We start from the raw sequence: 14836 nt of genomic DNA on the forward strand, positions 1-14836 counted from the left end.
TCATTCGATCAAACGACCGAAAAGCAAGCGAAGTGTGTGAAGTAAAAAAAAGGTGTATTGAACTATTGATAGCACTACCATTTTTCATTTACAAGGTTGAAGGTTACAAGGAATTCCCTTACACGGGCCCGTCATTTTCGCAGACGGTCAGACTAAAAATTGGACCTTGAAGCCCAAAAAACTGGATTGAATGGTCCATACCCGACCCGTTGGACCCTGAACTGAAAGGAGTGGTCAAGTAGTCCATTCGATGGTACCACTCAGCCGAATCCGATACATTCCTACGTTCGGACACTTTTCTGTCGTCTGTTTGGCAAGCGAGAAAATCCAATGCCTCCGAAAGGCAAAGACAAGCAGCGCGCCGCCGCGTCGCCGCAGCAGCCGCCGCCTTCACTTGAAGATCTCTTCAGCTCTCTCAATAAGCACATCGAGGAATCCGAATTCGAAAATGCCGTCAAGGTTGCAGATCAAGGTTATGACCTCCTCCTCGTTAATTCAATATCTAATCTCGTTTTTTCCTGAAATTTGGATTGTAATTCCACATTAAGTTGCGTAATTGTGAATTTTTTTTGGTAACGTATCGCAGTTCTCTCGATTAACCGTGGCGATGAGGACGCACTTCGATGCAAGGTCGTGGCCTTGATCAAGGCCGACGACATTGACGCCGCCCTTTCCACGATTCGATCTTCCAAGAGTCCTCCTGCGGATTTCAGCTTCTTTGAGGTTCGTAACTTCGATTGTTTCTTAGCAATCAGCTGTAAATTTTGGTTATTTTCGCTGCATTATGTTACTTGTTTGTTATTAAGTATTTTCTGTTCAGCCATTGGTTATGTATAACTAGTGAAATGGAAGATAGCTGGTGATTTAGAAAAAATTCAATAGCATAGTTACATTGGCACTTCCACCGATATGGTAGAAACCCGTGATTGTGGTTGGTACATTGTAAAAATCAATAGTATAATTTCATCGGCATTTCCGCTGATATGGTACAAACCAGTGATTATGGTTGGTACCTTGTAAATTTTCACGGGTAGGGTTTACGAACGTGTCTGATATTTGTTAGACGAGGTCAATTCACATTTGAATGGAAGAATATCTTAGAAATTCAGAATCTTGATTTTTATATATACACCATATAATTTGTTTATGTATTGATTACTTAGAATGCACCTACGTCTATGGAAAATATAGTAATGTAACTGCACAAAATTTGAAATTACAAATTGCGGGTGGTTAGCGTTGTTGGTTTGAGTGGAATAAGCATAGAATTCCTGTTCAAATACTTACATGTATCCTCCCACAATTGAGAATTAATTAATCTGATTTGAACAATGTACCGAGAGCAAGTCCATCATCATATTTATCTGATTGTTCTGGTTGTATGTTTAGTTGTGCAAAATGCTTTAAAGACACACATAAATATTTCTCATCGATGTTCTTTTCTTTTTTTCGTGTTCCTAAATAGGCATACTGCTTATACAGAAATAACAAGCTAGATGAAGCTCTCGATTCCTTGAAGAGGCAAGAGAGAGATTCTGTAACCATGATATTAGAATCCCAGATTTTATTTCGCTCAGGAAAGATGGATGCTTGTATTGATATATATCAGAACCTTCCAAAACCCAAGGTTGAATTGTTAGAGATAAATTCTGCAGCTAGTTTGGTTGCAGCTGGAAGGGCATCTGAAGTTAAACGTACACTGGAAGCACTTGGGGTTAAAGCAACTAATAGTTTTATGCTTGCATTCAACACTGCCTGTTCTTTGATTCAACTGCAAAAGTATACAGAGGCAGAGCAGCTCCTTCTGAAAGCCAGAAGGTAAAATGTTACTTTTATTTGTTGAATTTGACAACTCCCAAGCAAGTCATATTTTAGGCAGTAAATGCTTTTGGTTGTTACAATTTCTCAGTCTTTAATTTGTACTACAACGCTATAAATTTTGTTTGGATTGATTTTAGAGTATCTTTTGAAGAAATTTTGAGACTAAGTATCACGGACTAAAAAGTTTTTGTGTAGATCTGGTTTTCCTCTCATTAATCCCCTGATTAAGTCATATGTATGTTTAAAGTGTCAATTATTTCCTCCCTCAGTAATAATTTCTCATGAATTGTTTTTGTATTTTAGTTTGACGTGTCCCTTTAGTAATGTTCTTAAAACCACCATTCACTTTGCTACTAAACAGCCTTTCATTGTGTTTATACATTGCACAAATTGAGCTATAGAAACTCTTATCTGAAAGTGAGTATGAACTGATGGAGGTGATTCACTTGGTATCTTAGAATTGGCCAGGAAGAACTCTTCTCTGATAATGTACCTGAAGATGAAATACAAATTGAATTGGCGCCAATAGCTGTCCAGTTGGCCTATGTTCAGCAGGTAATATTGTAATGTTAAGTAGAATTTTCTCTTATCTTTTGCAAAGTTAGGAATCCAATAGCCACTGATGAAAATTAGCTTCTTCCTACAGCTTCTTGGGCAGAAACAAGAGGCCGTCGAAGCTTATACGGACATTATTAAACAAGATATGGCTGATGAGGTATCGCTTGGTGTGGCAGTCAACAACCTCATTGCTTTGAGAGGTCCAAGAGATGTTTCTGATGGCCTGAAGAAACTTGATCGACTAAAAGATAAGGACAAGCAAAACTTCCACCTGACTCCTGGACTAGACAATAAGCTTTCACCAAAACAAAAAGAATCAATATATGTGAACCGGGTTCTTCTACTACTCCATGCAAATAAAATGGATCAGGTCTTTCTCTTTGCTTTTTATGTCTTTTCGAGTAGTATGCTGTGAATCTATCACATAAGTAAGCCATTATTGGTGCTCCAGCTCCCCTTTGCTGATCTCAACTCTTTGCTTCAAATTTACAGGCTCGAGAAATCGTTGCTGCACTGCCTGACATGTTTCCTGATAGCGTGATGCCTGTGTTACTTCAAGCTGCAGTTTTTGTAAGAGAGAACAGGGCTGGGAAAGCTGAAGAAATTTTAGGGCAGTTTTCCGAGAAGTTCCCTGACAAATCCAAGGTGGTTCTCTTAGCGAGGGCACAGGTTGCTTCTGCTGCTGGCCACCCTCTTATTGCAGCTGAGTCTCTTGGTAAGATACCTGATATACAGCACACGCCAGCCACTGTTGCTACTCTTGTGTCCCTTAGAGAGCGTGCCGGGGACATTGATGGTGCAGCTGCTGTTCTTGATGCTGCAATCAACTGGTGGTCAAATGCCATGACTGAGGACAATAAGCTTAGCGTTTTAATGCAAGAGGCTGCTTCATTCAAGCTCAGGCATGGCCGAGAAGAGGAGGCTGCCCGTCTATACGAGGAGCTTGTGAAAAGCCATGGAAGTGTGGAAGCATTGGTTGGGCTTGTAACTACAGTTGCTCGTGTGGATGTTAAGAAGGCAGAAGCTTATGAGCAGAAGCTGAAACCGCTACCAGGTTTGAAGGGGGTCAATGTGGATAGTCTGGAGAAGACTTCTGGGGCCAAACACAATGAGGGTGTATCTCATGTTAAGATCACGGAGACATATGATGAGGGGAAGACTAAGGCCAAGGCAAAGAGAAAGAGAAAGAGAAAGCCAAAGTATCCTAAAGGGTTTGACCCTGCAAACCCGGGGCCACCGCCAGATCCGGAGAGGTGGCTCCCCAAGAGAGAAAGGTCAAGTTACAGGCCCAAGAGAAAGGATAAAAGAGCCGCTCAGGTAAGAGGCTCCCAGGGTTCTGTAGCTAGAGATAAACATGAAACTGGTGCCACTTCCAACACTTCAAACACAAAATCAAACCAAGCAGCTACCTCGAAAGGAGCCTCCCAAAATGCAGCTGCAGAGCCATCCAAGCCTTCTTCATCAAAGTCGCGAAAAAAATCTAGGAACTAGATTTTTGTGACAGGTTGCAGAATTAGACAATTTAATTTGGTGCCGTAGTGACTAGACAGATTTTGTAGTTAAATTATCGGCCTTTTTTCTGCCTCTGATTCAAGACGATAAAAAATTATGAATTTCGTAGGAAAATGGGTTCAGAACTTTATTTTTATGTCTTGTGAATTGCGGCTGTGATTTGATGTTTCACTCCATTATTCCAATTTGGTGTATTTTGTTACGGATTGTGCCCAAGTCTATGAGTTCTTACATTACATTCACCCGTCGGGACACCACTGTAGCGTCCAAGCGAATAATATAAACCCTTTTTTTTTATTTTTGACGTAGCAACTCGTGATAAGTTTGACAGTTTTTGTCCCGTTTCATGCAAGTTTCTTTATCTCGGTCCCCGTGTTACCGGATGCGAATGCTTCATGCGTTGTGAATGCATGCACCAGAAATCTCACGGGCATTTTTTGTGCTTGAGCGGAGAATGGATTTGTTTAGTGGCGTGAAATGTGCAGATGCCTTATAAGTGTGGATTTCCTTGAGAATATGAGTTGTGAGATGCTTTCCAAAAGAGCATCTTTGAGAACTCCCACGTTATCAAGAATACTTGGCCCTTGAAATTGGTCACCCTCCCGTCTCTCTCCTTAACGTCCAAGAAATAAACTTACTTATTTATACATATATTTCCTATTGTTTTTATTCATTATTTTGTTTTAAGCATCTCTTTTTTATTGGCTAAAAGCCTAAAACCTTCTAGAATGTGTTCATCTAAGTTCTTATTTGTTAAGGTTTATTTGCATTTTTCTGTTAAGTTTATTGACAAAACATCAACAACCATATCAACATTTTTAAAAATCGAAGTATTGACGTATCAGCAATATCAATTCTATCATCAACGTTTCAATGATATATTTGTATTATATAAAAATGCAATAAACGTGCTTTAGAAAAAATATCAATCTAGACATTTTTTTTTTTCATAACTTCTCCTCCAAGGCTTGGACCATTTCAAAGCCATTAATTTCTTCTTATTTTTCATTTTTATAAACAAAAAAAATATTAATTTCCATTAAAAGTAGTTTGTTATATTTTGGTTAGACCATACAATAGCTGTTCATTACCTCTCCATTTTCAAGCCCCACTTATCAACAACCAACCAATAAACAAGGCAACAAAACAAATAAATCAATCAATTCACCTAAATAACCAAATAAATGAATAAATAAATTAACATTCAAGAAGGGTAAAAATGTAAATTCCCTTGTGAAAGGTGTTAGGACAAAAGAGAAAGGATAAACTTCCCCAAGGGGTTTTTGAACTTTTGACAGAAGAAAAAGAAAAACTTGGGAAAGGGGTAGGGTTCGGATTATCCTAATAGATAATGCTGAAAGCCACCGAGGCCCAATTAAATCCACCACGCGTAAAAGTGGGTCCCTGTGTGACACGCCAGCAACTTGGCCGCTTGGACGCAGAACCCAAATAGAAAGACAGAATTCGGATTATCGTCGGATTCTCTTTGTACAGATTTTGAGAATCCGTTAATTCTATCCGTTCATTATATATCGTACGATTAGAAATTATTTTAAATAGTTTTATTTAAAATTAAACACAAATAGTATTTGACAAAAACTGATCATATGATATACGATTCACTGATTCTCAAGATCCTCACCAAAAGATCCGGAGAGGATCCTGTTGGAAGAAACTCTACCAACGCACACACCCAAACACGGCCTATCTTCCCTCCAACTTACGCTCACCGACCGAAGTACCAAACAGTAAAACCTCTCATCCTCAATGACTTATTTACCCTCCACCTGATGTGCAACGTCAAACGGTCACAAATGGAAACCCAAACCTAAATCCAATTTTTACTAAGACAAAAAGGGTAAAAAAGTGCATTAAGAAAATGGTAATCCTCACTGAGCTCTTGTTTCGTTGATAATATCAGGTAATCTATGTTTTCGTATGAAAATATTTGTTGAGTGTATATTGCTTAATTAGATGCTAAAGTGTGTTATGTGAGTTATATGTTTATATATTTAAAAAGTATAGTTTTCATTAAATACGAATTTTACTAAGACTAAAAGGGAAAAAAAATACATCAAGAAAATGGTAATTTTCACTGAGCTTTCATTTCGTTAAAATATCAAGTGATTTTTGTTTTCATACGGAAATATTTGTTCAGTATATATTGCTTAACTAGATGCCAAAATGTGTTACGTGAGTTATCTTTCTATGTTTAAAGGGTATACTTTTCTTAGATAATGTTCTTATTTATTTTCCATTAATTTCTTAAGTTATAGCGTACAATTCGTAATTCCAAATTTTCTTTTTGTCCAATTTCAAAAAATGGAGACCCAATTGGCAAAAAACCTGAAATACAAGGTGTAATTATTAATAAAAAAAAATAGAGATTAATTAATTTAATTTGGAGGGTGAGAGAGTTGAAAGATGGCGAGAGATGAGGGCGGGGGTGAAGGTGAGAGGCTCCTGGGAATCAGAGCGAAACAAGGATTCCTCCTCCCGCCATATCTTACTGCGAAGAAGCAGTGACTCTTTCCAACTACCGACACGTGTCCTTCTCCCCACCCTCTCTCTCCTAAATTGGACAATTCACCCTCACCCTTCACTTTCTCTCTCTTCCCTTAATATTTTTCTCGCCTCTTTTTTTTTATTATTTCTACACGTTTATTCAATTTCTCGGCGTTTCTCCTTCTCTCTCTCTCCCCTCTCTGAACTCGATCGACAAGCGCTCGTCCTCTGTTCGGATCGATTCCCCACCTCAGGGAAAGAGCAGAATGTTCTGAAAGCCCTAGAATTTCAATCGAATCGAGCAGAAAGCTGATATCTTTTTCTCCTTCTTCTTCTTCTTCTGCGAGGGTTCGGTACCAGGAGGCGGCTTTGGTTTGTCGATTGCGTTCGTCAGAGCAAAAACTAGGGTACGTGGTCATTGTTTCGATTCGTTTCTGATTTGATTTCATTTGGGTATCCCCCGAATTATCAGTTTCTCCTTCCAATTTATCGAAACTTTGTTTCTTTGATCCGTTCTGTATTGGGTATCTGTTTTTTTGTCGTTTCGTACAAACCCTAGGTTAGTCGAATAAAAAACCCCCCCAAAAAAAGTTAAATTCTTTGATTCTTATCTCTGTAGATAAATAGGTTACGGCGTTGGTTTTTTCGTTTCCATTCCAGCTGATTTTAGGTTATTTGCAAGAGACTCTGTGAAATTTTTGGGCGTCGTTTTAGTTTGCCATCAGAAATTGAGGGTTTTCTTGTTAGATCTTCCTTCCCCTTGTTACATATTTTTCTATTTTTTCCCACACTTACTTGGTTAATCGAAAAAAAAAAAAAAGAGAGAGAAAAAGGGTTCAAAAATCTAGGGTTTGTGTATAGACTTATGTAGAGAGAAATTTGGTCGGGGTGTATATTCAATGGCTTTGAATTTTTCTTATCGACCAATCTTTCCGGGGCATCTGTCTGAGGACAATTTGGTTTCTCCAATGAGGATTGCCAATGGGTACCTCGTGGAGGGTATACCTGAGAGGAATGGAGATGGTTTCGGTAGGCCTTGGCATTCAAACCGGGAAGTGGATGATTGCTTTGATTATGGAAGAGATAGATGTGATAGGGGTTGCTCACAGGATCCAGTTTCGAATGACATTCTTGATCTATTGCCTTCGGACCCTTTTGGCATGGATATAAGTACCACGTTTACGGCTATCACGGGCTGGCTTGAGGATTTGGAAGTGGACTATGGTGGTTACAGAAGGGATGAGGTGGGGACAAGTAATGATAACTATGAACTTTTCGCGGGATTGAATTTTATCTGGAATAATGCTATGAGGTTTCAGGCATTCCCTGGGAAAATTGGGGTCGATCACAAGGCTAATGTAGCAAGTGGATTCGGTGGGTGCTCAAAAGAGAAGGGAGTTGGTGATGCGCCCTTACACAGCGATTTTGGATCAGCATGTCCAGTCGCTGACGTTCTGAATTTGGGCAATGGAAGTTGTGGTTTTTCCAATCAGCAAAATGTAGAAGTCCAGCATGACTATGGGATTTGTGCTGGCAGTGATGGAGGAGCTCCTCATGGGGCGATGATGTTTGCCCTTAGTTATCTGGGGGTGCAGGATCTTCTTCATGTAGAAGGTACTTGCAGATCTCTCCATTCTACAGTTCGCGGTGACCCCCTTTTGTGGAGAAATATTCACATAGATCAACCGCTGAATGAGAAGATTACCGATGATGTTCTCTTGCAATTAACCGATCGGGCTCAAGGAAATCTGCAGAGCTTGAGCCTAGTGGAGTGCCCAAGGATCACTGATGATGGTCTGAAGCGTGTGCTTGAAAGTAATCCCAGGCTAACCAAGGTTAGTTTTTGGCTTCTGGATTTTATCTCGACTGTTGCTACGTTTTTTCCTTCAATTTTTTTTATTTATTATTGTCTCTTTACAAGAAGTATATCTCTGCACCACCATTCATGGTTATTACTTGTTTACCTTAAATTTCTTTGACTTGTGCTCAGAGTTAACTCTAGTGAAGAAAAATTTGATTGTTTTTCATGTTCATTAACTTCATTTAAATGTTCCCTTTATTTGTGCAGTTGAGCGTGCCTGGATGTACTAGACTCAGTATTGAGGGCATCGTGAATAGCTTAAAGGCTTTCAATTCTAAGGGTGCACAAGGTGTGAGGCATTTACGAATTGGTGGACTATATGGTGTGACACAGAAGCATTTTGAAGAATTGAAGTTCTTGTTGCGAACTGACAGTCAGATGCAGCCTAATCCACGCAAGCCACACTTTTATCACAGAGGGAACTTTTACCTGCCCTCTGATGATGATAGCGACATTGATATTGAAATGTGTCCTAGATGCCAGAACCTGAGGCTTGTCTATGATTGCCCTGCCGAGGCTTGTCAAAGGAAAGAACATCCAACTCAGGTATGCAGGGCCTGCACACTTTGCATAGGGAGGTGTATTCAGTGTGGTCGGTGCGTTAATGATTGTGAATATGAGGAAACATTTTGTTTGGAGTTGCTTTGCTCAGATTGTTGGAAGCAGCTACTTGAGTCTCAAGAGACACAGGATGGAACATACGGTCCATCCAAACCTTTTGTTCTCCATGAACGGAATGATACCTTTGGTCGGCATGGCTAGGTCCTGTTGGTCCTGTAGATCTGCTGGTTTCTTATTATGGATGAGTAAATTACAAGGGGTTACTAAGGTATCCAATCAGTTTAAGATTATGGTTCCTTTGTTGCATACCGCTTGGTCAGCTGGCTTTGTTGGGTTTAGTCTATTGGTTGACTTCAGCTTTGGCGGTTTGTATCTCATCTGGGGCTCCGAGCCCACTGCTAGTATGTCGTGATGAATAGAAAAAAAAAATGTAAAAAAATAAAAACAAAAGAGATGGAAATTTTAGGAGTGAAGGAGATTGTTAACAAAGTTCTGCATCCACTGTCCACGGCGGGGAATTTTGTTCTGGTGATTCCGTTAGTTGGTTCTGCATGAATAAATGTTCTACGAGGAGTATGTTCATTTGCCTTTGAATATTATGTATGAAGTCCGTTAGCATCTGACCACGATGCGAGGTAGCCTACCAGAGCAGTCAACAGCAGGGAACTACTACTAGTAGAGAGCAAAGTGGAAAGGTAACTTATTTGTTGTAACTCATCCATTGTGCTCCGTGAACTCTATGCTGGCGCATGGAAGCGGTCGTCGGTTACTTGTGGAGTGTTTGAAGCGTGAAGAGGAGTTACGTTGTTCATTTTTTCCAGTTGTGCAGCAGTTTATGTTTCGAAGATTGCTGCTGCAGTAGCATGCTCATCTGTGACCTGCTATTTGTGATGAAGCCCTGAGCAGGACTGGATCCTCTACCTGGCTTTATATACTGTACTGATTTTCCTTCATTGTCATATATAATGCCACTCCACAGATTCGTTCTTGTTTAGTCAAGAATGAAGCTACGATTGTTTCCTTCCACTGGAAACAATGTTGTTCATTAAAGACGGGGCATGTACGTTGTTAATAAGAGACGGGCTTGTGCGTTGTCCATACAAGGCCGTGCTGGTACGTTGTTCTTGCTTTGGAGGACGACTTTCGTCTGTCTCAGTTACGATTTATGGCAACTTCAATCTATGTTATCTTTCGTGTGTGCATTGAGCACAAAGTTATCAGCTTCTTTTCGGTCGAAGCGAATGTTATAAAATGTACTTTCTCAATCAAGTTATGGTTTTATGTAAAAGTGGGCAAAGCTATTGCTCTTGCTATGTGTATTCTCTATTTTCCACTTTCCTTGGTTGTATTATTCTCTTTTTCTTACGATTTTCCCACATGTTCTTTCATCTTATACATTTTTATCCATTGGCACGTACGTTGATCGTTGAGGCCACAATCCTTTCAATTGTTGATCTTTTGATCATGTTTTGTAACAATGTTGTCCCTGTCGAAGTTGGGACAGAAGTAGACTGCTCTAGTCAATTTGGCTACGGATTTGTGAAGTTGGGACAGAAGTAGACTGCACTAGTCAACTTGGCTACGGATTTGTGAGATGGAGAACTTACCAGCTTCACGAAGATTTGCAAATACTACACAGAAACATAAAAAGGGTAATGCTAAGAAGACTAAATTTGTAAACAAAATTGTGTAAACTAAATTATATGTAAATTGATGATTGGATTATTACCTGAATACTGATAAACATACTCATTCCTATTAGTGAGACATCATGTAGCTAATAAATTTTATCTATAAATTTAGTCTCTCTAGTATTATCCAAAAAAAAAAACATGCTTCTTACTTACAAAGCCGACCCTTCAAAAGTTGGCTTAGCTCCTACTCTTCCTCGAAGTGGAGGCAAGGAAGAAGTGTGTTTTGGTTATGTATGAGCATCTTCAAACGGAAAGTTGTAAATTTCTAAAGATGTGATCACATTTATATTTTATTTTATATTTTCAAGATATGTAAACATGAGTTCTACCTCAACGCAGTGTATGTAAATTTGAGATCTTTTTTTTTTTTGCTATAATTATTGGGGCCTACCTTTGAAAGATGTATATGTACATTTTTTGGCCAAAATGTGTATTTTACATTCCGTTTATTGGAGAGCTTTCCATCCAACCAGAAATGTAAAGTGTTCAAACATTGGCATTCTACATCTCCTATTAGAGATGCTCTAGGTCTAAGAAAAAGATTATTCACCTTTTTTATGGCTCTTTCATACATATAGAATTACGTCGATGATGCGGATAAAATTAATTTTTCTCACATGATAGCGCATGATTGACTTGAAACATTGTTACCGTAACGTTGTCATCTCATGCGCAAGGATGTTTCTCTCGCCATACATGCGTGGTCCAACTCAACACGACATTGATCATATATACGCTCACATTTCTTGCGTGGGGCTAACTGAAATATTCGCTTAGAAACGAAGAAAGACATCCATTTTTGCTGCACATTTTACTTCTTGTTGGCAACAGAGACGGATCCATGAGTCTGTCACGGACACGACTGCTTACGACAATCAATATTCAAGCAACGAGATGCTCATGTGATGATATCTCAAGCAAATCATGTTGGAAAATTAAAATGCAAGACAATACGTGATTAATTGATATACCTCTATGGTAACATACCGGTTATACGTTACTTCATTTTCATGATGTTCCATTTTAATTTACAAAAAGCAATAACATTGATTGTAAATTAGCTAAGAAAAACGAGAAAATTAATTGATTTTTTTTATTATTAAACCATTTTTTTCAACAGAAAATATGAAGACAAATGGGATTAACTGGTTAGTGACAATATATAATGCTGGAAGAAGCTACGTTGTTCAACAGTGTAGTGTTTTATTGCCCATCTTCTTTCTGAGTTTTCTTCTTGAGCTTCTCCACCCACTTGAAGCTCAAAATCGCCTTTCCGAAGCTGCTCTTCGATCCATCCTTGCCCTTCTTCTTATCCTTGTCGGATGATCCCGATGGCGGCGGGTCGGGGTTGTTGTCCCATTGATCAGCCCAGGACAGACCAGAATCCATTGTCCTCTTCTTTTTTTCTTTTCTTCCCCTTGTGTTCTTCTTTTCCGAGGTTAAAAACTTCTTTTAGCGACAGAGCTTTGGCAATTTGTTGCAAAAGGGTTAGTTTGCTTATTTTAATCCAGTGCTGTTTTTTCCTTTAATTTAATCGAAGGGAAAATTGTTTGGCCGAAGTTCGTTATGTTTGATGAACAAGTTTAGAAATTTGTCCAACGGTCTTTTGCTTATTATGCAACTTGATATTTCTCGAACCAACTCGATTATCCTTAATTCGGTCACGTTCCTTATTGGACTAAAGTAGTTAGTAATACACTTGTTTTCTTTTGTCGGAATTCACGTGATGCCAAAGATATATAACGAACATTAACAATTGGTTACACGCAAGATTTTGACATTTCTATCAACTGCAGTTGACCGAGTCTAGCAGTAGGCAACGAGCAGTCAAGTCAAAACTCCAAAATCTAAATCCATGCTAAGCCTTTCAGACAATGCCTGTTTTGGAGAATGGTATTTTTCTCATCTTAGAAAGCCATTTCTTCTCCAATGTCGTCGGTATTTCCATAATCTCGCTGAGATATGCACGATTCCGATGTTCCCGACAGAAATGGAGGAAAGTTCTTGACTGGTGAAGGTATTCATCCAAAACAAATAAACTGTTGTCGTTGTTAAAATCTCTAATTCGGTCAAAATTAAAAGTCGATCAAGTACATATTGATGATGTAGCACCCGAAATGTCCATGAGTATGAGCATCGATAATTTCATCCTCAGGTTCTACCAGTATGGTTTTCTGGCTGATCAAGTTGCAGGACAGAGTCAGATATTGGAGACCAAAAGTATCTAATGAACCAGAAATAATCGAACTATATAAATACACCATGAGATGCAATACAATTGACTAATGAAATCGTGAACCGTAGGATTACAATTTAAAGCATCAAAGGTAAGGGAAACAAAATAAGGATCAATTTCCCTCGTCCCTTGACTTGAACCTATCGTCTAGAAAAATTCGACATGACCTGCAATTTCTCTGCACAACAGCTTAGACTCGCTGGCAAGCTTCAGGCTTTTGACAATGGCAAGCCCTGTTTGCTTGTGTGTAGAAGTCGGAATATATTTCTTGGCTTCTTCTTCTTTCCCCAGCAATAGAGCCTCCCTCGCCGGAACCACATTTTCCCACCAGAATTCCCGTAAAATTCCATGCATCAAGTTCCAGTAACTCCGGTCCCTGCACACGCGAAATATTGTGCTTCCATTCGGTGTCCAGCAGTACAGATCAACCCACTCTCTGTCCATTACCTCCATTTGGCCCTGCACCTGAGGCATGTAATAGAAAGGCATGGTTGACCAGGGAAGAGCCTTGTCAGGCTTGCCCTTGTTGTACGGACACTTCACTTCCAGTATCCCACCGCCTTGATAGCAATCAATAAGACCCTCAAGAAGACCGTCAGGGGAGGCACCAATCCAACCATATCGCTCATCTGCGTGGGTAGCAAATCCATATGAACTCACTTCGCGACCTGTGATGCTTTTGTACTTTTCAATGGCCACTTCTTCATTGAGCATGCCCCACTCCATGGCTCTCTTAGAAGCTTCCACAATTTGTTTCTCGGATTCAAATACCTTCTCATGCCAGAGCTCTGGCCGGCGGGTCCCCTTCCAAAATCCCAAGGCGGTGCTGAAGGTGCTTGTGGTCAGCTTATCCTTGCGTAGGGCAAACCACTCCTCTGATCGCTGGGGAGCATCAGATGGTGAAAGCCGGGTGGCTAGCACTAGCGATGATGGGGGGCGACGAATGATAAGAGGGGAAATTGGAGAGATCAGTGGTTCGGTGCATGTGGAAAAAGGTCTCAAAATCTCTTTCCTAAACCATATCTTTCTTGAGGATAGCAATCCTACTGCTTTATGGAGAGATCTGCAGAACATGGAGCAATAGGCATTACTTGTTGCTGATCTGACAATGCCATCCATAGCTACTTTGTTTCGTTGAAGGGTCCTGCAAAAGCTACACACTGCTTGAAAGTTTAGTTGAAGAAACTTCTTGAATGGATATTTTTATCAACATTTGACACGAAAACATTGCGGCATTGATTTACAAAATCAACACACAAAATTCATCAGAAACAACGCAAAATAGGTTTCTTCGGCACATTAACATTACACAACCAGGCAGTAAACTTCTCCTTCATAAACAAAAAACTGAAAGCGAAGCATATTCTATTGTTCCTCCTTCACGACAAGCATTGATCCTTCTATCAGAGAAGGAACTAAATATTCGATCCTTCCTACTTAATGCATCTTTCCATTCACGGTATTCGAAATGCGAAACATTCGAAAACAAGAAAATCAAAGGACGAATGCTTACTCTAAATACAAGTAATGCTACCGAGGAAAAGAAAGTAGAAAACCCACAAAGCTCAACTTCCTCCCCCAATCTCCCAATTCGATTTCAGAGACAAACCCCACATGATTAACAGTCCTTAATTCGAACAAGAGGGAGATAAAAAAAAACATATTGCACCGAAGGTGTTTGATTTAATACCTGAGAGACGGCTCGGACTAAAGGCTCCGACTTTGGGAGCTGCAAAGGAAGCTGGGCGTGGCTTGGGAGTCCGAGAGGTCACTCCTCCATGGAGAAAATACAGAGAAGCTCTGGACCGAGCGGCAGAGACTTGGATGAGCTTCATCTCTCACAAATTTCCGGCAATCATTTTTAGGGTTTTGTTTCCGGCAAAATTTTAGAGAGAGAAGAAGATCTTAGGGCGGGTAGCAGTCTAGATGATAACATTTTTCCAAAATCCAAGACGCCACGTATTTTTACCTGTCTGTTAACGACGTCGTTTTACGAAAAGCGGCTGCAAACGCAGCGATTAAAGTTCGGAACTTTGAGTAGCTCGTTAACCGGAGAGAGAGAGGAGAGAGGAGAGAGCGCTGAACTCT

The 14836-nt window shown here is 39.8% G+C and overlaps 4 protein-coding genes across 5 annotated transcripts; 2 read left to right on the top strand and 2 right to left on the bottom strand.

The window, feature by feature from the left end:
- The first annotated feature begins 284 nt into the window (after positions 1–284).
- LOC137737026 (uncharacterized) lies at positions 285–4093 on the top strand. The gene is made up of 6 exons (XM_068476369.1): positions 285–472; positions 587–723; positions 1466–1818; positions 2280–2376; positions 2468–2749; positions 2872–4093. The coding sequence occupies exons 1-6, from the start codon at positions 331–333 to the stop codon at positions 3868–3870; spliced, it is 2010 nt and encodes a 669-aa protein (XP_068332470.1). The 5' UTR covers positions 285–330; the 3' UTR covers positions 3871–4093.
- Positions 4094–6413: 2320 nt separating this feature from the next.
- LOC137737631 (F-box protein SKIP14-like) lies at positions 6414–10183 on the top strand. The gene is made up of 2 exons (XM_068477168.1): positions 6414–8231; positions 8465–10183. Exons 1-2 carry the CDS (start codon positions 7296–7298, stop codon positions 9017–9019), a joined length of 1491 nt encoding a protein of 496 aa, XP_068333269.1. The 5' UTR covers positions 6414–7295; the 3' UTR covers positions 9020–10183.
- Positions 10184–11579: 1396 nt separating this feature from the next.
- LOC137736599 (uncharacterized) lies at positions 11580–11981 on the bottom strand. The gene has a single exon (XM_068475838.1). The coding sequence runs from the start codon at positions 11899–11901 to the stop codon at positions 11716–11718; it is 186 nt and encodes a 61-aa protein (XP_068331939.1). The 5' UTR covers positions 11902–11981; the 3' UTR covers positions 11580–11715.
- A 759-nt stretch (positions 11982–12740) lies between these two features.
- On the bottom strand, positions 12741–14585 carry LOC137737104 (uncharacterized). Of its 2 annotated transcripts, none has more exons than XM_068476479.1 (2): positions 14439–14585; positions 12741–13908 (listed from the first exon to the last, which is right to left on the bottom strand). In XM_068476479.1, exons 1-2 carry the CDS (start codon positions 14581–14583, stop codon positions 12896–12898), a joined length of 1158 nt encoding a protein of 385 aa, XP_068332580.1. In that variant the 5' UTR covers positions 14584–14585; the 3' UTR covers positions 12741–12895. The 2 variants fall into 2 exon arrangements, with proteins under 2 accessions (XP_068332580.1, XP_068332581.1); XM_068476480.1 differs by having other exon boundaries at positions 12741–13901; positions 14439–14563.
- Positions 14586–14836: the final 251 nt, after the last annotated feature.

This window comes from Pyrus communis, chromosome 6 (assembly GCF_963583255.1).
Source record: "Pyrus communis chromosome 6, drPyrComm1.1, whole genome shotgun sequence".
NCBI lineage: Eukaryota > Viridiplantae > Streptophyta > Magnoliopsida > Rosales > Rosaceae > Pyrus > Pyrus communis.